This window comes from Oncorhynchus masou, chromosome 2, assembly GCF_036934945.1.
Source record: "Oncorhynchus masou masou isolate Uvic2021 chromosome 2, UVic_Omas_1.1, whole genome shotgun sequence".
Lineage (NCBI taxonomy): Eukaryota > Metazoa > Chordata > Actinopteri > Salmoniformes > Salmonidae > Oncorhynchus > Oncorhynchus masou.
Window position 1 is genome coordinate 32971712 of NC_088213.1, and position 24524 is coordinate 32996235.

Genomic DNA, 24524 nt, shown 5'->3' on the forward strand with positions numbered 1-24524 from the left:
CTCATTAGCATAACGCAACGTTAACGATTTCTGAAAATCGCAAATAAAATTAAAATAATGCGTTTGCTCTCAAGCTTAGCCTTTTCTTAACAACACTGTCATCTCAGATTTTCAAAATATGCTTTTGAACCATAGAAATTGACCTATTTGTGTAAGAGTATGCAAAGCTAGCATAGCATTTTGTGTAGCATGTAGCACGCAACATTTTCACAAAAGCCAGATAACCAAATAAATAAAATCATTTACCTTTGAAGAGCTTCTGATGTTTTCAATGAGGAGACTCCCAGCCACATACCAAATGCGCAGTGTTTCCTGAAAGCGTCTGTGTGTAGGAGAAATCGTTCCGTTTTCTACATTGCGCCTGGCTACCGAAACGAACCGAAAATGCAGTCACCTACAACGTGAAACTTTTTCCGGATTAACTACATAATATCGACCGAAACATGGCAAACGTTGTTTGGAATCAATCCTCAAGGTGTTTTTTCACATATCTCTTCATTGACATGCAGTTCGTGGAAGCTTGCTTCTCTCTCTGTGCCCCATGGAAAAATACTGGCAGGTGACTTTTGCGCACCAATTTCGGCGCAGGACACCGGGCGGACACGTGGTAAATGTGGTCTCTTATGGTCAATCTTCCAACGATCTGCCTACAAATACGTCACAATGCTGCAGACACCTTGGGGAAACGACAGAAAGGGCAGACTCATTCCTCTTGCGTTCACAGCCATATAAGGAGATCATGAAAGACAGAGCCTCAAAAATCCTTGTCATTTCCTGGATGCCAAGTCATCTTGGTTTTGCCTGAAGCTCACGTTAAAGGGCACGCACAGAGAAGATATTTGTATTTCTGGACACGTCAGAGTGTTTTCTTTCGAACAGTAGCAATTATATGCATAGTCGAGCATCTTTTTGTGACAAAATATCTTGTTTAAAACGGGAACGTTTTTCTTCCAAAAATGAAATAGCGCCACCATAAGTGTAAGAGGTTAACCTGCTTTTTTGCCATCACTAAAGTGGCTTTCAGGTCTATGAAAATGCCATTAAATGTTTTTTAATTTAATATGAATCATGTATATAATGTACAATTTCAAGTTAGAAGTTTACAGACTTTTTGGTTGGAGTCATTAAAACTAGTTTTTTTTCAACCACTCCACAAATGTCTTGTTAACAAACTATAGTTTCGGCAAGTCGGTTAGGGCATCTACTTTGTGCATGACAAGTCATTTTTCCGACTTTTGTTTACAGACAGATTATTTCACTTATAATTCACTGTATCACAATTCCAGTGGGTCAGAAGTGTACATACAGTAAGTTGACTGTGCCTTTTAAACAGCTTGGAAAATTCCAGAAAATGATGCAATGGCTTTGGAAGCTTCTGATAGGCTAATTGATATCATTTGAGTCAATTGGAGGTGTACCTGTGGATGTATTTCAAGGCCTACCTTCATACTCAGTGCCTCTTTGCTTGCCATCATGGGAGAAATCAGCCAAGACCCCAGACATAAAATTGTAGACCTCCAAGTCTGGTTCATCCATGGGAGCAATTTCCAAATGCCTGAAGGTACCACTTTCATCTGTACAAACAATAGCAAGAATAAACCCCATGGGACCACGCAGCCGTCATACCGCTCAGGAAGGAGAAGTGTTCTGTCTCCTAGAGATGAATGTACTTTGATGCGAAATGGGCAAATCAATCCCAGAACAACAGCAAAGAACCTTGTGAAGATGCTGGAGGAAACGGGCACAAAGTATCTATATCCACAGTAAAATTAATCCTATATCGACATATCTTGAAAGGCCGCTCAGCAAGGAAGAAGCCACTGCTCTAAAACCGCCATTAAAAAAAAACCTGCGGTTTGCACATTGGGAAAAAGTTAATACTTTTTGGAGAAATGTCGTCTGGTCTAGAGGTCGACCGATTTAAATGGAATGGCCGATTTTAATTAGGGCCGATTTCAAATTTTCATAACAATCGGTAATCAGCATTTTTGGACACCGATCATGGCCGATTACATTGCACTCCATGAGGAGACTGCATGACAGGCTGACTACCTGTTATGCGAGTGCAGCAAGGAGCCAAGGTAAGGTGCTAGCTAGCATTAAACGTATCTTATAAAAAAACAAGCAAACTTAACATAATCACTAGTTAACTACACCTGGTTGATGATATTACTAGTTTATTTAGCTTGTCCTGCATTGCATATAATCGATGCAGTGCTTGTTAAATTATCATTGAATCATAGCCTACTTTGCCAAACGGGTGATTTAACAAGCACATTCGTGAAACAAGCACGGTCGTTGCACCAATGTGTACCAAACCATAAACATTAATGCCTTTTCTTAAAATCAATACACAGAAGTATATATTTTTAAACCTGCATATTTAGTTAAAAGAGATTCATGTTAGCAGGCAATATTAACTAGGAGAATTGCATCACTTCTCTTGCATTTATTGCACGCAGAGTCAGGGTATATGCAATAGTTTGGGTCGCCTGGCTCGTTGTGAACTAATTTGCCAGAGTTTTACGTAATTATGACAACATTGAAGGTTGTGCAATGTCACAGGATTATTTAGACTTATGGATGCCACCCGTTTAGATAAAATATGGATTTTATTGATGTATTCTATTAAGTTAAAATAAGTGTTAATTCAGTATTGTTGCAATTGTCATTATTACAAATCAATTTTTAAAAATCGGCTGATTATTCGGTATCGGCTTTTTTTGGTTCCTCCAATAATCGGTATCGCCGTTGAAAAATCATAATCGGTCGACCTCTACTCAATACCATAGAATATTTGTGGGCAGAACTGAAAAAGCGTGTGAGCAAGGAGGCCTACAAACGTGACTCAGTTACACCAGCTCTGTCAGGAGGAATGGGCCAAAATTCACCCAATTTATTGTGGAAAGATACCCAAAACATTTGACCCAAGTTAAACAATGTAAAGGCAATGCTACCAAATACTAATTGAGTGTATGTTCACTTCTGACTCACTTGGACTGTGATGAAAGAAATAAAAGTTGAAATAAATAATTCTCTACTATTATTCTGACATTTCACGTTCTTAAAATAAAGTGGTGATCCTGACTGACCTAAGACGGGGAATTTGTACTTGGATTAAATGTCAGCAATTGTGAGAAACTGAGTTTGAGAAAAATGCATCTTTTGAGATGGGAAGTCATAAAGTACCTCTTCTCTCCGCACGCAGGAGCCAGCGGAAATAACTTACTCTCTGTGTGTGTATGTGTGTATATATATATATATATATACACACACACACACACACACACACACACACACACAGCTATAGTACCTGCCAGTTTTTATTAGGTACACCACCCTGTTCCCGAAACTGGAGTCATGTGGCAGTGGCGTCCTATATAAAGGAGGCATTCAGTTACTGTTCAATTGAATGTTAGAATGGGCAAAACAATTGACTTTAGCAACATTTAGCATTGTGTGATCAACGGTGCCAGGCGGGCCCGATCCAGTATATTTAGCATTGTGTGATCAACGGTGCCAGGCGGGCCCGATCCAGTATCCAGAAACAGTTATCCTCCTGGGCTTTTCACACACGTTAGTGTCTCATTGTGACAAACAAAAAAACATCCAGTCAGCGGCAGCCCTGTGGGGGAAAACGTCTTGTTGATGAGGTCGAAGGAGAATGACAATCATGCAAGCTAGCAGGTGGGCCCCAAACGGACAAGTAGCAGCGCAGTACAACAGTGGTGTTCAGAACGGCATCTCGGAAAGCAGTACAATTTCAGTTTACTTGAGTGACCTGCATAGTCCCCAGACCTCAACCCAATTGAGCATCTTTGGGGAGATTTTGAACTGGCTGTTCGCAGCATGACTGGACCGTTGTCCAATCTGCAGCATCTGCGTGATGCCATCACATTAGCATGGACCAACATCCCTGTGGAACGTTTGACACCTTGTCGAATACCCCAAGTAATTCAGGCTGTTCTGGAATAAACTGTCCAGTGAGTGTAAATTTAATTATCTAAGACGTGCCAAATTGAGGTTATATCCAGCTCAGAGCTCCAGCTATGCATTTGGTTTTCTAAGTGGCGAGATGTCAAGATCAAGCTTCTTGGTTACAGCAGGGACAAACAATCCCCTCCTGGATTAAGATCCATGTTGCCTAAATTATTTTATTTTTTAATAGAAATACCACCACTTGTGTGCACTCAAAAGTAATATGGTATACCGTGATATTGGAAAAAGTCTTTGATGTGATGATAACATAACTGGTGTTATTAATTGGATTGTCTGTTCTCTGTTGGACCTTTTTTGTGTGTACAACACCAGCCTTTATATTTTCCCTAGTTCTAAGAGAGCCTCTGCTCTGTCCATTTAGCAAGTGCATTATTTTTTTCAGCATCAGCTCTGAGGTGGCTTGATGCAGAAAATGCTTTGTTCAGCAACTAATTACTTCGTCCATCTTGCTGTAATGTCTCAATTATGCTAACCGATAAGAGCCGGGCATCTTTTGAGATGAAGTCATAAAGCATCTCTTCTCCGCACGCAGGAGCCAGCGGAAATAACTTACTCTCTTTGTTCCTGGCATAGTGGCACGTGATGGATCCCCTGTTGTTGTGGTGGTGGTGCATTAACACACACCCCTTTCACCAGGCCCTTCACTGCAATAAACAAGGCTTCCTCCAGACCCACTGCTGGTGCCAGGCCCTTGACCTTGTTCTGCCCACTCCAGCCTGCCCAGGGTTTCTCTTACATCCTCTGTCACTCTGCTGTAGTACTGTAAGTGTACACTTCCTGAATGCACTACAATAGAGGGTAGGCTGCAGTGTTCATTGCTTTAACTCAGGTGTTGAAAGTCAAATGTGTCAGTGCTATAGGGGTTTCTAAAAGCAGGAAGTAGAGATTGTTTAGCACACCCAATGACATTGTGCCTTTGGAATGCCGAGATCTGTTGGTCTCTTGTCGTACGAATCACTTCCTATGACTTGGAGTCTGTGTTTCATGTGTAGTTATTACACATTCATAGTTTCCCCTTCCACGGTCTCTCATTGTGACAGTTTGTATTACTACTTTCTTTTTACTGAATCTTTAAGGCCAAAAGCCTATTGAGCAATTTTGTCTCACTCTCTTAACTGCCAAGAGAGCAATCCTTTCTCTCTGTTTCCGGATTGCTCTCACACCACCGCTGGTCTCATCCTCACTAGCAGACAGTTCATGAAGGATTGTGATGCAGCTCAGTGCTCATGCACCATTTACCCAACTAACTGCCGCAGGGTTTAAACGTAGAGTTTCTAAACCCAGGGGCGCAACATCGTGAGACTTCGGGAACGCTTGCAAAACGGACCAAACAGACCAGGCGGTGTTTGAAAATTCAATGAGAGAAGTGAATCTTCCTTGGTTGTTAATTTTCTCGAAGTCTAAAGGCAACCTAGATTCTAGTAAACGCCTTAAGTAGTTGAACATGTTGTTTCTCCAATCTCGTGAAAGTGACAAACTGACACTATTTTCGTCAAACTACTTTTATATCGAAAGGGTGACTTTGAATTGACGGCCTGCACTTGTGCAGTTCGGCGCGAGATGGCTGTTAGACCCGACGATGCATTTCTGCTCATGAGCTTAGCTACCCAAATTTTTCATGACATCACCTACAATTGTGATCGGGGATTTCTATAGGCTAAAACTGCTTCTCCAATCTTCATACTGTACTCTTGACTTACAGTCGAGGTCTCATTTACCTGTTTCTATATTTGATCCTCTGAAATGGGCATAAGACCAATTTAGTCAGATCCAATTTGCACAGATCCAACATGCGGCTGCTTCTTCTTGACCAGAGGTCACTGGATTGTGGTAGTGTGCACATACAGACTAGGTGGTCAATGCGCAGGACAAGCAACCTGCTGTACCTTGCCGGCCTCTGAGACCACAGGCTTTGGGACGACCAATGTGAACTCGATTGATGGTGAGTGGTAGAACACACAGGAAGTCTACTTATCAAATAGGAAGTAGTACAGTGTATTTGTCATTATCATCTTGCCACCTACCTATAAAAACAAATCAAATCCCTCTATCTCTGATTCGGACACATATCATTAATGGGGTGAGAGATTATATGCTTGTCTAATCATTTAATTCTGAATGCATCCTCTCATGGAGCAGCGTTCTTGTTAGAATGGGAGTACATTAGTAACATCGTAGAGGCACGGTACTGTGAGTTCTCTAGTGTTTGCCAGGTCTGTACCTGGCTGACGTTTTAGAACTGGGGCACTGTGCTTATTATTCCTCTGTGTGGCTGCATGTAAATACTGGAGAAGGTTATCTCACCTCCAAGCATGTGCCCCTTCAATATTTAATCACCCTCCACTGGTTTGAAACCTTAGTGCTCTCTTCATAAGCTTCTGAGCAAGGAATTCTCCATTTCCTTGTCACATTTGAGGCTGTACTCACAGAAAAATGCTAATTTGCTATTCAAATATTTATAATCACATGCTGCCAAAAATACCATTACAAGAGTATGCATCTATCTTATAGAATGAGTGAGCACCCATGGCTTCCTAATGATAACTATAATGAGCTAGACAGAAGTGGTGGTCTGGTGATTTTACTAGCCCCCCAGCTACTTGCACTTTAACTCAGAAATGCATGAAGACAGACACTCTGTGGACCCACATCGGCCCAGGCATTCATGTTAATGGATTTGTCCTCTTTATTTACATTTTACGTCTGTAGTAACGCCATAAGCAATACAAATGTTTGAGAAACAAAGTTACTGATCTTATTGTCATTTTTTCCATACTTTCAAAATGACATGGGTCTACTTTCATCTACCGGTTGTCAGATTAGAGTGTGACTTTGCAGTATGGCCCTTGTTTAAAAAAAAAAAAAAAAAAAAGAAGTGCAGCAGTTGTCTCTTGCCCAGCCAGTGCCTTCCCTTCACCAAGGCCACCTGTGCCAACATGTTTAGTTTCTCTGTGTTTTCCAGAGGATGCCAGCGCCGATCAGACTGCGGGAGCTGATCCGGACCATCCGGACGGCTCGGACCCAGGCAGAGGAGCGTGAGATGATCCAGAAAGAGTGTGCTGCCATACGCTCGTCCTTCAGAGAGGAAGACAACACTTACCGCTGTAGAAATGTGGCGAAGCTACTCTACATGCACATGCTGGGCTACCCAGCGCACTTTGGGCAGGTATGTTTAAAAATAATACTATGTTCTTTAATTTATTAACCAACATCTGTGAGTGTCTTGTTGTTTCTGGCAGTGAATGTGTCTCTTACTGAAGAGAGCAGTTTTGTGAACGGATTACTACGGCTCAGCGTTAAATACCATAGTGCCCTCAAAGCTCATCACAAAGCTATGGACTCTAGAACTAAACGCCTCCCTCTGCAACTGGATACCGGATTTCTTGACGGCCCACAAACAGGTGGCAATGGTTGGGAACAAAACATCCGCCACACTGATCTTCAACACGGGGGCCCTTCAGGGGTGCGTGCTCAGTCCCCTCCTGTGCTCCCTGTTCACTCATTACTGCATGGCCAGGCACGACTCCAACACCATCATCAATTTTGCTGATGACACAACAGTGGTCACCAACAACGATGAGACAGCTTATAGGGACGAGGTCCGAGACCTGGTTGTGTGGTGCCAGGACAACAACCTCTCCCTTAACATGATCAAGACAAATTGTGGACTACAGGAAAAGGAGGAACGAGCATGCCCCCATTTCTCAACGACAGGGCTGTAGTGGAACAGGTTGAGCGCTTGAAGTTCCTTGGTGTCCACATCACCAACAAACTATCATCGTCCAAACACACTAAGGCAGTCGTGAAGAGGGCACAACAAAGCCTTTTCCCCTTAGGAGACTGAAAAGATTTGGCATGGGTATTCAGATCCTCAAAAGGTTCTACAGCTGCACCATCGAGAGCATCCAGACCTCTATACCAGGCGGTGTCAGAGGAAGGCCCTAAAAATTGTCCCAAGACTCCAGTCACCCTTGTCATAGACTGTTCTCTCTACTACCGCATGGCAAGCGGTACTGGAGCGCCAAGTCGAGGTCCTAAAGGCTTTTTAACAGCTTCTACCTCCACGCCTCTTGAAACTCCTGAACAGCTAATCAAAGGGCTACCCAGACCCCTCTTTTACGCTGCTGCTACTGTCTGTTTATAATCTATGCATAGTCACTTTAACTCTACCTACATGTACATATTACCTCGACTAACCGGTGCTCCCACACATTGACTCTGTACCGGTACCCCCTGTATATAGGCGCGCTTGTTATTTTACTGCTGCCGTTCAATAAATTGTAACTTTTATTTTACATTTTCTACTTAATGCTTTTAGGGGAAAAAGAAAAACTTGTTGGTTAAGGGCATGTAAGTAAGCATTTCACTGTTGTATTTGGTGCATGTGACATTCAAATTGATTTGAATTTTGTTTTCCAGCTTGAGTGCCTGAAGTTGATTGCGTCCCAGAAGTTCACTGACAAGCGGATAGGGTACCTGGGAGCCATGCTACTGTTGGACGAGAGGCAGGACGTCCATCTACTAATGACAAACTGCATCAAGAAGTAAGGCAGGCCAGAACCGCATTGGCTACATACATACAATTATTTGTAGTGTAGAGATGAGAGCTGTGCTGCAGGAGGTGGTGATGTGCACCAATGGCGATATTCTGTTACTGCCAGAATTGTTACTCGTGAGTGGTGCTCTCGCCAGCAGCGTGTGCTTCTGATGTTGGATATGGAAACAGCCCCATAACCTGCCGGATCAGCTGTTGCGTCTTTTTCTCGATCTCTTGCTCTCGTGCACATTTTTCTTCTTTCCTGTCTCCCCTGCTCCTTCGTCGTCCCTTTTACCCACTTCTCCCTGTCTATCTTATATTTTCTTCTCTCCGTCTTTCCTCTTTCTCTTCTACATCTCAGCGCCATCCTATATCTCTGATCTGTTATCTCCCTATGAACGGAGACACAGCCACATTCCAAAGTCTAAGTTGAAAACGAAAGGAGACTGGGCATTTGCCATTAAGACCCTTAGACTTTGGAATGGTCTGCTAGAGATCAGGCTTTCAGATTCAGTGCCTATTTTTAAATCCCTGTTGAAGACACACTTTTATAAAGATGCTTTTAATGTATGATTTTTAATTAGTTATCTTTTTTCATTCTCCTTCCTCCAGTCTTTATTTCTTTGCTAGTACTTTTATTTTATGATGTGAAGCTCTTACTTTATACACTATATAAAGTTATTATTATCTGCTATCCACTCATTCTTCCCCCTGTCCTTCCTCAGTGATCTGAATCACAGCACACAGTATGTCCAGGGCCTGGCCTTGTGCACCCTGGGTTGCATGGGCTCCTCGGAGATGTGTCGTGACCTGGCTGGAGAGGTGGAGAAGCTGCTCAAAACCTCCAACTCCTACTTGAGGAAAAAGGTACCTCATACTCACCTATCCCACATTCACTCTTTACAAAGTAGTGTTAGTCAGGTGGTTAGTTTGATGTGTGTCAGCAGACCTGCCAACCTGCACACAATTTGAGGTCAAGGAATTCTCCATTTCCTTATGCTGGTATGAAAAACTACCCTAAAATACGCTTATATTGGTATAACCGTCTGAAGTTTGAGCTGAGCCAATCAGGACTTTGGCGAGGATAAAACATCTCTAGCTCTCCACTCCGGCACGCCCCCTGTAGATGTAGTAGTCTACTAATTTCCTCCCTCGAGCTGAATGGCAGCTCTCCACTTTGTCCGTTGAGACCGCTGAAGTGTGATGAATAAGGGTAGGGAAAATGGATAATGAACTATTTGGTGAATACATTTTCCAAAATTGTATGTGTTAATCAGGCACGTGACCACCATTATTTCGTAGTTAGCTCCTTCGCCATTAAGACAAATGTAGTTAGCTAGTGTTAAGTCAACAGACATGGCAGGGAGCGCTGTTCTGCTAATACTGTCCTTCACAGAAAGTTATATTAGACTGTGTTAAGATTAGTACACCTATGTTGATTTAATCAGTTGTTGATCTGGCCTCTTGATCCAGCTGTATGTCAACAGTAGGTAATGTTGTGATAATAATCAGTTGTTGATCTGGCCTCTTGATCCAGCTGTATTTCAACAGTAGGTAATGTTGTGATAATCAGTTCACCAATGACAAGGCATGTTGATTGATGGTAGCCTAGTAGTCAGACCTTGATGGATGAGGTCAGGGATGGAGATCTGAAACAAACTGATATAGGCCTAGTTCAGTTGTTTCATATTCCAAACAGCCTACAGTAAGCTAAACCACTATATTCCATCCTGTAATTGAATTATCTAAATGTTCTCCCCAAACAAAATTAAGGATCCAGTTTGTTTTTACTAGACTATCCACATACATACACCTATTAATTTGAATAATCAAAACCCAAAATGTAACCTAGAAAAATTTGAGTGTCATTGAGATCACCAATTTCATTAATTTCTCTATCACCCAAAAGTTTTAGAACATCTACTGATACATATTTTTACTATTTTCTACATTGTAGAATAATAGTGAAGACATCAAAACTAAACAAATCGAAATATATTTGATATTCTTCAAATAGCCTTCCTTTGCCTTGATGACAGCTTTGCACACTCCTGGCATTCTCTCAACCAGCTTCATTAGGTAGTCACCTGGAATACATTTCAATTAGATGTGCCTTAAGTTAATTTGTGGAATTCCTTTCTTTCCTTGATGCGTTTTGAGCCAATCAGTTGTTGTGATAAGGTATGGTTGGTATACAGAAGATAGCCCTATATGGTAAAGTGCATTTGCCTATGATTTGAGCAGTGTGGGTGCTGCGCGTGCACCGTCGTGGGAGCCGGGGGTGCCGTCACGCTAAAGCCGTAGTCATAAAACTGATTTAAAGTTGGCAGGTCTGCGCTTGCACGTCATAGTTGAGGACTTTGAAAACATTTAGAATTTTCTCCCCAGGCGGCGTTGTGTGCAGTCCACGTCATCAGGAAGGTCCCAGAGCTGATGGAGATGTTCCTCCCAGCCACAAAGAACCTGCTGAGTGAGAAGAACCACGGTGAGACAACCGGGGGCTGGGGGCAACTGTGTCCTGCACAGAGAGCATTGGGTTTGGTCACTCACAGGTAAAATGGGGATGCTGTGTCCTTCAAAGGGATAATTGGGCTGGTGCCCTCTATACAGTTGAAATGTCCTTCAGTGACGAGAGTTGGATTAAAATACTGTGCTGTCCTTCACAGTTTTCAATTGATCACCTCGGGTGTTTTCACTAGACACTGATGGTTGTCATAGTACAATGGCTGATGTTTTGACAGCTTTATAAAGCGGCGCTCTTGTCAGAACCAGTGTTATCACTTCGAATATGTTTCTAAACGAGTTTGATAGATGAAGTTGCCCCTAGAAATTGTAAGGTCAGTTTTGTGTTTTCCCCTCAATGGTCAAGGTAAGGATTTGGGGAGTAGATGCTAGATATATACCTGTAGTTGTTTTTGTAGTGCTAAAATAGGGCTTAATGGCATTAAACTGGAACTTACTAAGAGTGAGAATCCAGACTATAAACCATCACAATGGAACCAGCAAACAGCTTCCCCCATAGACTGTTCCTTATTTTAGTAACAATGCTGTGACATTGCTAAAACGTTCACTCACAGTGAATTGGCAAGGAAATTTGTGCAAATTTGTTAACTACTACGGTTCACCAGGGATGCTGTTTCCAAACTAGTTTCTTTTTGTCTCGTCTCCTTAAGGTGTTCTCCACACTTCTGTTGTCCTCCTCACTGAAATGTGTGAAAGAAGTCCTGACATGCTCTTACACTTCAGAAAGGTATGGATAGCCACCATCTAATTAGTGAAATTACTGCTATCAAAGGTTTTTGGGTTACAGCGCAAGTCTTCAGGGAGTTAATTAAGCATTTGTCCTTAGCTCACTCTACATTTCATTCTCCCTTAGTATTCATTTTCCTTTCACTATGACTGTTTTGGATATACTTCAAACATATCTTGCATTTTGAAACCTTGGATTACATTTTCCCATAGGGTTTGCTCTACATTCATAGTAGGCCTATGTCTCAGTCGTATCTCCTTGCCTCGCTTATTTCCTCGCTGTATCTCTAGTGGCTCTGTACCTCTTTCCCTCAGCCATAACAACCTTGAGCCAGTCTCCCACCCCTCATGTTCATGATCAGAACATGACTTTGAGCTCTCTAAAAGTGAATCTTCCCTAACATCTACCTCATATTTTTTCTGTCATTTGTCTTTGTTACAATTCCTGCATTGTGTTAGAATGAGAAGGTAAGAGTACATTCTGGTTTCATAGCTGGTGCATGCTGTAACTAGTATCACTTCACACGGTCACTGTAGATGTAATCAAATCTGTGTTCCGCCAAGTTCCTTTTTGTCTTTTTGATTTCTTTGACTTTTACAGCGGTCATATGTTGGTGTTCTCTTTTGATATCATGACAGGATTTTTTTAAAATGTTTCTTAGACATCTCTCACTATTGTCAATGTGTCATCATTAACCTAATGTGTAACTCATTTGATCACCGTATGTTGAAAACAACATGATGGGTCTGTTTTCAATTGATCACCTCTGGTGTTTTCACTAGACACTGATGGTTTTATGTTTGTTAAAAGGGAGGTATGTGTCTGTACGTACAAATATATATTTCAGAAAATTTGCACCAATGCGAATATATTTGTCTATGAATACTCTTGCCTAGAATTATGATGAGGGTTCTATTTCATCTAGGTGTGATTGAATGTGACATCACGGTTCGATTAGCTTTTCAAAACTCAACATCCTAACTGAATGTTTTCATACAATCAATGTTGTCTTGATTACCATAACCCAGAAATGTAAGTTACATAGATGATTAAATCAAGAGAATGTAAAGAATAGATGCACATTCTACACAATACTTTGTCCAGTTATTTTAGTAACAAGGTAGGACACCAATTCCTCAGAAATAAAGACCTTGATGGCACCCCTCCTCTCCTGTTTGTTGGTCTTTTGTAGTTGGTTCCACAGCTGGTGAGAATCCTGAAGAACCTGATCATGTCTGGATACTCTCCTGAGCATGATGTGTCTGGCATCAGTGACCCCTTCCTGCAGGTGAGACCTTTGACCTTGTGTTTCGTGCCAATCAATTGATCTTCTGTAAAAAACTTGGCTTGGCCAGTCAGTGATGCCCCTTGACCTCATTGCAGGTGCGGATATTGAGATTATTGCGAATTCTGGGCAGGAGTGATGACGACTCAAGTGAAGCAATGAATGACATTCTTGCACAGGTGAGAAGAGCGGTTATACTCTTGTGACACCCCATCCCGGGAATGGGACTGTTTTCATCATCTTACACTAATTAGCATAATGCAACAGATATAAATCTTCCTAGAAAATATTCCTATTCATGAAAATCACAAGTGAAATATATTGGAACACAGCTTAGCCTTTTGTTAATCACCCTGTCATCTCAGATTTTCAAAATATGCTTTACAGCCAAGGCTAGACAAGCATTTGTGTAAGTTTATAATAGCCTAGCATAGCATTATGCCTTGCTAGCAGCAAGCAACATTGTCACAGAAATCAGAAAAGCAATCAAATTAAATCGTTTACCTTTGAACTTCGGATGTTTTCACTCACGAGACTCCCAGTTAGATAGCCAAAGTTCATTTTTTCCCAAAATATTATTTTTGTAGGCAAAACAGCTCTGTTTGTTTTTCACGTTTGGCTGAGAAATCGCCCGGAAATTGCGGTCACCACAACGGCAATTTTTTCTCTCCAAATTAGCTCCATAATATCGACAGAAACATGGCAAACGTTGTTTAGAATCCATCCTCAAGGTGTTTTTCTAATATCTATTCGATAATATATCCGTCGGGACAATTCCTTTTTCTCTAGGACCGATTGGAGTAATGGCTACCTCTGCACTTTACGCGAGAATCTCTCTCGGAGCCACCATGTGACCACTTACGCAATGTGCCACCATACGGCTATTCTGCAACAGAAATGCGTAAAACTATGTCACGATGCTGTAGACACCTTGTGGAATACATAGAAAGCGTAAGCTCGTTGATGGTACATTCACAGCCATATAGGGAGTCATTGGAACGCAGCACTTTCAAAACCTGGGGCACCTCCGGACTGGATTTTTCTCAGGCTTTCGCTTGCAACATCAGTTCTGTTATACTCAGACGATATCTTTACAGTTTTGGAAACGTTAAAGTGTTTTCTATTGAAAGCTGTCAATTATATGCATATTCTAGCATCTTTTCCTGACAAAATATCCCGTTTTAAAACAGGGAATGTTTTTTTTATTTTTTTTATGACAATACTGCCCCTAGAGTTCCAAGAGTACTCGATGCTTACTGCCCTAGAGATATGACTAATCAGACTAATGGTTTCTTCACCCTTGTAGGTGGCAACCAACACCGAGACCAGTAAAAATGTAGGCAATGCAATCCTCTATGAGACAGTACTGACCATAATGGACATCAAATCAGAAAGTGGATTGAGGGTGTTGGCCATCAACATACTGGGACGCTTCCTTCTCAACAATGACAAAAATATTAGGTAACACACTTGGGGAACTAATTCATTGAATGATCTGAACATAGGTCATCATAGTCCCAGGTAATATAACACTTAATGTGACTTTCTGTCCACCCTCAAGATATGTGGCACTGACGTCCCTACTGAAGACTGTACAGACGGACCACAATGCAGTGCAGAGGCATCGGAGCACCATTGTGGACTGTCTAAAAGACTTGGATGTGTCCATCAAGAGGTGAGACCTACACCTAAATGAGGAGAACATGAGTGACATACAGTATATAGACATTAGTACAACACATTGCTCGTCACTGTACATGCATATCTGCACAAGATATGGGTCCGAAGATGTAGAGATTTCCTTGTCTTATCGTCCTCCCATTCTCCTCCCTAGGCGTGCGATGGAGCTGAGCTTCGCCCTGGTGAATGGGAACAACATCCGAGGCATGATGAAGGAGCTGCTCTACTTCCTGGACTCCTGTGACCCAGAATTCAAAGCGGACTGTGCATCCGGAGTCTTCCTGGCTGCAGAGAAGTAAGGCTCATGGGTGTGGTCCAGTTAGGAAGATCTGTAAAGATCAGGCTTTGCCAATCTGAAGGCTCTTGCTAGTTCCATAGCAACATTAAGCAGTTGCACCATGTGAAACCGTTCTCAACATTATCCCGGCTTGTGGGTCTTTACCACCTCATTTTGTTTGTATTGGCCTTTGCTCAGCAGTTGTAGTCGTGGTTCGAGAAGTAATAGAAGGATTAGTAGTGATTGCATGAGAGGCCATGGCAGCAGTAGTTTTTGCATGTGGGCTGTTCACACAGATCCTGACTGTATGCCTCAGTTTACTTGCATTAGGAATGTAGGCTTCGAGAATAGATTACAGCCAGTGGCCTCATGCACCTCCAATGATTAACTATTGTTTCCGCAACCTCCGGTTCATGTGTGTGGCTTACTTACTAAAATGCTGTATGATGATAAATGAGTGATCCATCGTCAGAACATGACATTGTTGATACCATATTTTCTGACAGCAGGCCAATTGTTTTTCAGTTCATGGTTATATGATCCCCTGCTCAGTGTAATGCAGATGTGACTGATGCGTGTTCTGTTTCACAGGTATGCGCCTTCAAAAAGATGGCACATTGACACCATCATGAGAGTCCTGACAACGGTATATGTATAATTTCATCATACTTTTCTTTGCACAGACGATGGTGAAATAAGTCATTATGCTTGACTGTTGAGTGATGAATCCTTGAGTGATCCATCGACTGAACTACAAATGATGATCTCATCATATCCGACAACCTCTGCTTTTTTTTACCATGGTGACCAAGGCTCTTGGTGTCTTGTCTTGAAAGTGTTTTTGTCGCTGGACTTAAACAGAATGATCATCTGCCTCATTGTCCATTTTGAGACGGGTTTCTTTTAACACCTGTTTGTGTCCAGGCGGGGAGCTATGTCCGAGACGACTCTGTCCCCAACCTCATCCAGCTCATCACCAACAGTGTGGAGATGCATGCCTACACGGTGCAGAGACTCTATAAAGCCCTGCTGGATGACATCTCACAGGTCCGAGACATCTCTGGTCACACACACGTCTTGTATGATAAGAGGAAAACACACATTGAAACAGGCCAGTAACCAGACAAATAAGAGGAACCTGACAATGAATGTGTTGATTGAAATGTTATTGGATCACTAAAGATCACATTTGGAAGTAGCAAACAGTGTGCAGATGTTTCCCTTCCTCTCTGATGAGGACTGGTTACAGTGAATCTGATCTATTAGTGTTTGTCTACCATAGCAACCACTGGTCCAGGTGTCATCCTGGTGTATAGGGGAGTATGGAGACCTGCTGGTATCTGGACAGTGTGAGGAGGAGGAGCCCATCCAGGTAGACCTCCTGAAGCACTCAATCACCTCAACTATTTCATCTAGAACGTTACACACAACGCATCTATGTGCACTGCCGACCTCAAGAAGTCGAAATGTATATATTTTCTCCCCCTTTGTTTGCAACAGGTGACAGAGGATGAAGTCCTGGATGTTTTGGAAGGTCTTCTTGTGTCCAACTTGTCCACCCCTGTAACCCGTGGTTACTCCCTCACTGCCATCATGAAGCTGTCTACTCGCTTCAGCAGTGTCAAGTAAGTCCATCTGTGTTGAGCAGAGAGAATATCCAACAGGTTATGATGATTTTTATCCCTTAGCTTTGAAATGAATGGATGGCAGGACACACACTCAAGGTTAACATTTGTGTCTTAAAATCTCCAGCCGAATCAAGAAGGTGGTGTCAATATACGGCAGCAGCATCGACGTGGAGCTGCAACAGAGAGCTGTGGAGTACAATGCACTTTTCAAGAAATATGATCACATGAGGTGAGTATGCCTCCAAATGTATTCCCATTCATTACAAGCACTTTTCTGTAGAAATGATAGGTCAATTTCCTTGACAAAGAGAAGCACCAATTTTATTCTCTTCCTCTCTGAAGGCCTGCCTTACTAGAGCGAATGCCCATCATGGAGAAAACAGCCTCCAATGGCCCGACAGAGATTGTGCAGACCAATGGGGAGACAGAGCCCTCGGTGCCTGACACAAAACACCCGCCCCTAGTCACCCAGCCAGCCAACCAGGTGAGGGCAAGGTCACATGACAAATCTGTATTTACCATTGATGGGGGTTTTCTGTCACAGACGATGTGTTGCTGAATCAGTGGATCAACATTTGATTCAGTTCAGCGTTAGACTCAATTGAAATGTAAAAGTAATTTACATTTGAGCTGACAAATGCAGCAGCTTTTACTGTGAATGCAATCTTTGCTGATGCGTGAATAAAAAATAAAATGTATATTGAGCTGTAGCTCAGATCTTCAGCGATACAGATTGAATCGAGCCCTTAAGCTCTTCAAAACACACATGCACGTACACTCACATTCTTTAAGTTTTGATTTTTATTCATGTGGTGAAAGTCCACAAATCAGTGAGTCTGCTAATGCTTTTACACACTGTTCAAACAAGGACCCCTGCTGGTAGGAAAATTAAACTGTGTGGGGCATATCAATCTACAGATTAATATGAAGCAGTCGACATTTTCCTTTGTAGAGTTCTGATTTGAGTTACAAAATATTTTACCATCTGTCATGTTTTAAAACAAAGTATAAATGAGATGTTATTCAGAGCACTGTTGTTTTGTCCAAATCCTCCCTGCATTACAGGTTCAATCTACAAATCCTCCCTGTTTTACAGGTTCAATCTACATGTGCTTTATTATTTGGTTTCTCTTCTGTTCCAGGCTAATGACTTGTTAGACCTGCTGGGAGGTAATGATGTTGTGCCTGTGATCCAAACCACCCTGCCCACCAAGCCTGCCTCGGCTGGAGGAGAGCTGCTCGACCTATTGGGGGACCTCTCACTGTCTAGTAGGACCAGACTCACTCACTCACTCACTCACTCACTCACTCACTCACTCACTCACTCACTCACTCACTTTCTTTCTAGCCCCAAGCACAGGTGGACCAACCTTGGTCAGGGAAACTTGATTGGTTTTATTTTTTTTCATTGCAGTGTCTCACTGTTCACCACCTATTCTCTCTGTCACCCTGCCTGCACCTTCCTTCATAAAGAAACCACATTAGTCACGCCACATCCTGCTTGACTTGGTCAGGAATCAACTTGTCTTGTGAACTATCACCAGTGGTATCACTGTTATGTCTGTGTGTGGTTCCCTGTACCCTGTTGGAACCCCCTGTGTTGTTGTCCCCCTCCCTAGGTGGTCCAGCTCCTGCCCCCTCTGTGCCCATCTCCCAGCCCCCCTTCCTCCTGGATGGCCTCTCCTCACTGCCCCTGTTTAATGATATTTCAGCAGGTGAGAGCTAGCACTTATCAGTGAAGCTTTCAAATTTCTAATTTGATCCAAAGCCAACCACTCTCCCATGTTGTTTAGCAAGTAGAGTACTGTGTCATTATGTATCCCTTTTAAAACAATGTGACCTTATACAAGTTTCTATAATGTTTTTTGGGGGTTATCATGTTTGGTACTACTTTTTCACTCTGAATTGTATTGACTTGTGCGTTCTTGTCTTTAGCTATTCCCCCCATGACAGCGTATAGCAAGAATGGCCTGAAAATAGAGTTCACCTTTGAGAGGGCCAATCCGAACCCGAACATAGCAGTCATCACTATCCATGCCACCAACACCACCGAGGCTGACATGACAGAGTTTGTTTTCCAGGCTGCAGTTCCAAAGGTGAGCCATGACTGGACAATCACGTTTGTATAACTATGTAATGTTAAGAAAAATGTGTGGTTCTATGATTGACCTCTGTAGCATTGTACAGCTTAGTCAAAGTTGGGAATATGCAGGCGTATGTCCTACGAAGCAGACTTGGCAGGAGCAGTCTTTTACTCTCTGTGTCCCTCTCCTTCAGACATTCCAGCTGCAGCTCTTGTCCCCTAGCAGTAATATTGTCCCAGCACTCAACCAGGGAAGTGTCACACAGGTCATCAGAGTTCTCAACCCACAGAAGGTCATGAGAGTTCTCATTCTTACCCTGACTAAGAAGGAATTTAGTGAAGAGGGCTCCTATAGAGTTCAGCTCTACATTGAGTAGTTCTGTCCTCATCTTCCTCACATTCTTATTCAGTTTCCTGGTCTATTGGTGCTATCAGAGGAATTTAGTGAAGAGGGCTCCTATAGAGTTCAGCTCTACATTGAGTAGTTCATATTGGTTTAATAAACATGTCTTTCTCATGATTTACAGCAACAACTCCGTATGAGGGTCAAGCTGACGTACACCCACAAAGGCTCACCTGTCCAAGACCTGGCCGAGGTCAACAACTTTCCTCCTCAGTCCTGGCAATGATGACCGTGCCCTCTCGTGCTTAAAGACCCCGCCAAGGGAACTATGGGAAAGATCCCCCCCCCTACCCGGACTGATCCCCTGTGACATCACTGCAGACTGCTTTCCTGGGGTTACATGGGAAGCAGCGGAATGTCAAACACACAAAAAAACGATGGTATGAAGACCATGATGATGACAACCACAACAATGACAGCAATGACGATAGGCATCACCAGAAATATGTGAAAACATATTAATTTACTAACCCTTCTTTTCCTTGATTGGTTTCACCTCAATCTGTCTGCTTTGCAGTTGCCACTATTTCCATCTCCTCGCCCTCTCAATGAACGTACGCCCACATTGCACTCTCTGTGGTATGCCGTCCCCTCTAAGCCGCCATAGAAAAGAGCTGTTGACAATGAGCACTTGATTAAGCAGTCTGTTTTTTTCTTTTGTTTCATGTTTTTAATCTTACAGGAATTTAACATGGGTATATATATTTTTTTGTACCGATTTTCAAGTCTGAATGAGGTGCAACTTAATTAACTCTATGAAATTTGCACACTGTCCATTCACCACTTTCCCGAATTGGGTTTGGAAACTTGGAGTACTTTGGCTCTCAGTATTTTATCTAGTTTGTTCTCCAAAGTGACTATAACACCTTCTATTATAAAGATCTCCAGCTCTATGCTTCAAATGCAAGGTCTTCGGGTTGCAATACAAAGGTTAATCTCTCATGAACAGATTCTGGGTGTAAACCGAAGAATCTGTTGGGATGGAATGCGTAGGATCAGTTTTCCTCACTGATTATCTGGATGTATCAGGATTGGCCGAAGGCGGTGCTTAAACTTCGACTGCTTCGCTTGTGTGGGGAAATTGGTGGAAGTGGGGGGCTTTGGTTAAGGGTTTCCTTTTGCGAGGATGGAGACTTCGCAAACTGCAACTCCCAATTTCTAATACGTGTGGACTCACAACTACATCACGCAGCTGACCAAATTATGCCAGATTTTAGTCCTGCGTTAACCGAGATTATACAAACATTCACATTGACTTTTCCCAGTTGTACCTGGTCTGCTCTTTTACATCCATTAACTTTGGCAGCAGAAGGATTTTAAAGACACAGAGCACTCATTCATTTTGGGGTTAACTTAATTTCACCCTCCATCTCATGAGTGATTTAAAAGGCAAAAGATGTGTGGAGTCATTTTGAATTACATCAGTTTTCTCTGTTGAAATCGGTTTGAGAGTTGTTTGAATCCCATTCACCTTGGTTTTGCCAGAGGCCTCTCGGCAGGGTTGAGATACTGTAAATGGCTAAAGTGCATATTTCGAAAGCTGGAGTGTATTTGTTTGTCATGGGCTGGCTAACACAGAGTATGGTTTCATTTTCTTTAGTTTGGTCAGCAGTGTGGTAGCCATAGCACGGGCGCATCTTGTAAAAGTTTATTTTCTGAGGTGGAATCTAGAGGATGGACATTTCTACTTTGTTTGACTGCCCTGTATAGCACCGTTTCCCCCACCTAGATGGGCACTATTTACAGTTTCTTCCATCCATCTTGTTAAATTCAACAGTTAATTGCTTAGATCAAGCTGAGGTTATTGAAGCAATGTGGATATTGTATATCAGTGCAGGTCTGAGACACATCTTAGTTAAAGGAAAATCCTTAAACATAGTTTCATTGAATACATTAACTTTGGAAGTACTGAATCTTCCATGCATCTGAACAAACAGCCGGAAATGTAAGATTTACAGCTTTGGGTCGTCGAAATATCTCTCTTTTAAGACTATTAACCTGGCTGGACATAGCCAGCCTAGAGACGACATGTACACTAAGTCTATTTTGAATGTAGTTCTATGCACTGAATGCTTTTTCTTTGCAGGCTTTGTCTGTGGCTGTCCTGTCTGAGGGCGCTGGCCATTTTGTTGGCACTATTTTTGTGGTGGTATGATTTTTTTTTTTTTTTTGCAGTGATTTTGTCTTAAACATTATTGTCTGATATCAAAATTATGTGCCTTTTGACATAACTAGATGGGAAGTCCCTAAACTGGTCTCATCTGATCTGTGTGACGAGGGTTTGTGTGTCAGGGAGTGCTTATTGTGGGTTATATCCTGACTAGAGAGCAGGCAAGACGGACAGGCTGTATGGAAGGTAGGAGTCGAAGAAGAATGTGCCCTTTTTATTTTATTGACATCTCACACTGAGTTTCTAGCATTTAGAGTGGAAATGATGTCGTCGGATATCAGTGTAGCTTGGTGTGATTCCTTGGCTGTCATACTTCTCCAAATCAGAATCCCGACCAAGCTGTCGGAAACATGAACCTGAATACCTCACAATGTTTTCTCTTCCTGTTTAACTATCAACAGCACAGTACCTGGATAGCTGCATTTAGTCTTCTGTATGATCTGCAATCAAGTGGGCACCTGTAGGACATCTCATTACTAACACGCTTAGCTGCCCCATGATGCTGTGTGTTCAGACCGTCAGATGTTCAATCGCACTATATGCTTATTGATATTCACTATGCTACACTATTAAACTTTTGTGACCAAATCGGAGATGCTATTAGCGTTGGAAATAAGCTTTGGAAATATTTTTGAGCGATGATATGTGTATATGGAGAAAATGATTTTCATTCTATTAGTCATCTTTTTTTCTGTTTTTGACTAAATGCTATATTGGGTTTTTCTGTATATATTAAGGGCTTTTAAGGTTAGTCAAATATCCTTTCTTTCATCCCTTTTTATTTTTAGATACCAACCATTTTCTAAGACTTCCAATTACTCACGGTGTATATTGTCTTAATAGATCTTCGTCTAAAATATGGTCTAAAGAAAAGACTTCCCTATTTCATCAGTCATCACAAAAGATATATAATCGGCTGCCTGTACATTGTATATTATTGTAAAACGAAACAACACAAAAGATGATCAAATTAAATAAAACCCCATTTGAAGACTTACACAGATTAGCTAAGGACTATAATTGTATACATGTATGTAAAAAAGAATCATCTTGAAACAATGCAAATGAGCTGCATCCTCTTCATAAGTTTGGATGCATCTTTTTTTCCTGCGGATTTTAGTGGGTGATTAGGCTGCTATTGGTTTTTATACATGTCCTCTTAAGGTTTGGTTGGGCAGAACTGGTGTTGTATGTGAGTGATGTACTACTGAGAGGTCTGTGAGCTGAGCACAGTGCTGCACCGTGACCGAGGTGGCACCTTGTCGGTATTCGTGGTCCTCAGAAAGGCCTAATCTGTTTTCATATGCCCCTTAAGAGGAGTAGGCCTCTTGCTAAGATGCTGTAACGCCTCCCTTGGCCTGTAATGTGCTTTATCGTTTTTTTTTCTCTCCCCAGCAAAAGTAATTGGAGAAAATTAATGTCAGACATGCAAGCTAATTAAATGACGGATGACCTACCTACAGTGCACATGGTCCTTCTAAGAGAGCGATTCACATTGTTGGCCCCCTTTTAGTCTCATTCTCTGTGTTTCCAGTCCTATAGATTCTCTCCCCATTCATCTGGCATCTCACCTCCCCACATTAATTGTATTGGATTTCAGAGATGTGAGAATGGGCCCAGAGTTTCTCTGAAGTGTTGAGTGAGGTCTTTTTTTTACCCTTGTGATGCTGTTGCACGTACCTTTTATTGTAAGAAGGGGATTGAATATCCTGAGTATTTTCAGGCTATGAGAAGTTTAATCTGTGTGGTGGATATGGTTCATTAAGTCGTAAGGCCTTGTCCCCTCGTGGTTGACAGATCCAATGTGCTCTTGGCTGCCTGTCATCATCCACTCTTACTGGGTCTGTTCATCGCTCCTGATGACTGCATTAAGGAACCCGTCTTATGGACTGGTTTGTACGGTTCAAGAGAGCAGAGACTAGGCCTGGTTCTGTTACAGGGACCGGGGCAGTTGAAGTTCAGGCTCTCTTAGAGGAAATATGATCCTTTCTATTTATTGAAATCATATTCAAAAATCAGGACTGAAGTGTGAAGCTGATCTCTCTGCTGTGTGTATGGCCTTTTTGTGTATACATTCTTTTCAGGGGACCTGTGATCTTAATGCAGTGCTGCTTAACCTGTTCTTGTGATATGACACAACGAGAACACTGAGCTGAAGCTGCATGTTAGCTGTGCTGTGAGCTCATTTCCACTAGGGGGAGCTGGTCAAGATAGAAGGCTGTAGGGAAGGGAAAGATCTCATACTTGTACCTTGTGTTGAATGTTGTTTTTATCGGTTCGATTCCATCAATCATGTTTGACCAGTTAACGCTTTTAAGGATACAGTACCCCATATAGTTTTAAATGAGAAATGCATATGAAGGTGAAATCCCATTGGTTTGGACACTGCAACTTTAAAAAGGACATTTGTAAAGTCAAGAACCCTTCATAGGTCTGAGCAGCTTTTGAAGCGTTTTGTTTGTCTAATCAGCCTGTGTGTGTGTGTGTGTGTGTGTGTAAATATCTGAATGTGTTGGCATGTCTTGCTACAGTCACCTAGTAAGGACATGAAATTGGCTGCAAGGATTTTAATTCACAACTTCAGAGCTGCATGTGAGAACCAATGTAAATAGTGTAATTTCTACTCTAAGTAATCCTCTTTTTGAAATGCAAGAAAAGGTCCCATTTTTCAACCAATCCAACACACCACCTTGTTGGGTTGTACATTTGAAAAAAAAAATTGTTTTTGTTGGTGGTGGTGGAAAGGGTTAAAAGTGCACACCACTCATTCGGATGTAATTGTTTTTTACTTCTATATTTGGCCAGGTGAATTATCTGTGTGTAAAGGGGTTTGAAGGCGCATTTGACTTTAGCCACTATTATCCCGTTCCCTGTGAAATCATAAAGCGTCCATTGTACTTTTGAAAGAGAATCTGAATATGTAACCCTCAGATTTATCCCGACTATACGACAACATATCTGATTTGAGAAGGGGAGGGAAATTTTTTTTTTTTTAATTCCCTTTTCCAGACAGGTTTAACCTTTTGAACGGAATGAGTCCCATGTCTTCAAGGTGGGTGTGAATGGACTGAAAATATGAATAATAATGATGAGATGATTAAAGCTGAGAGGCTGTAAACTACATGGGATATTTTAGACTTAAGCTGTGTATTATTGTCTTTGGTTTGGAGGAAATGATGATCAAGAGTATATAAATAAAAAGTCAAACAAAA

The 24524-nt window shown here is 41.9% G+C and overlaps 1 protein-coding gene across 4 annotated transcripts in view; it reads left to right on the forward strand.

Annotated features, from left to right (window-relative positions):
• The window catches only part of LOC135559214 (AP-1 complex subunit gamma-1), a 28760-nt gene extending 4236 nt beyond the window's left edge, over positions 1–24524 (forward strand). For 2 of the 4 annotated variants that reach the window (XM_064993472.1, XM_064993474.1), the window contains exons 2-22: positions 6962–7165; positions 8419–8543; positions 9262–9403; positions 10925–11021; positions 11710–11786; positions 12979–13074; positions 13170–13250; positions 14378–14532; positions 14633–14746; positions 14906–15046; positions 15620–15674; positions 15953–16075; positions 16311–16400; positions 16529–16653; positions 16781–16885; positions 16999–17140; positions 17799–17925; positions 18276–18371; positions 18592–18752; positions 18934–19032; positions 19267–24524. In XM_064993472.1, coding sequence (XP_064849544.1) covers positions 6965–7165; positions 8419–8543; positions 9262–9403; positions 10925–11021; positions 11710–11786; positions 12979–13074; positions 13170–13250; positions 14378–14532; positions 14633–14746; positions 14906–15046; positions 15620–15674; positions 15953–16075; positions 16311–16400; positions 16529–16653; positions 16781–16885; positions 16999–17140; positions 17799–17925; positions 18276–18371; positions 18592–18752; positions 18934–19032; positions 19267–19368 — 2454 coding nt within the window. In that variant the 5' untranslated portion in view covers positions 6962–6964 and the 3' untranslated portion in view covers positions 19369–24524. Of the gene's footprint in view, positions 1–5782; positions 5942–6943; positions 7166–8418; positions 8544–9261; positions 9404–10924; positions 11022–11709; positions 11787–12978; positions 13075–13169; positions 13251–14377; positions 14533–14632; positions 14747–14905; positions 15047–15619; positions 15675–15952; positions 16076–16310; positions 16401–16528; positions 16654–16780; positions 16886–16998; positions 17141–17798; positions 17926–18275; positions 18372–18591; positions 18753–18933; positions 19033–19266 lie in introns of all 4 variants that reach the window. The other 2 variants (XM_064993471.1, XM_064993473.1) reach the window with 2 other exon arrangements.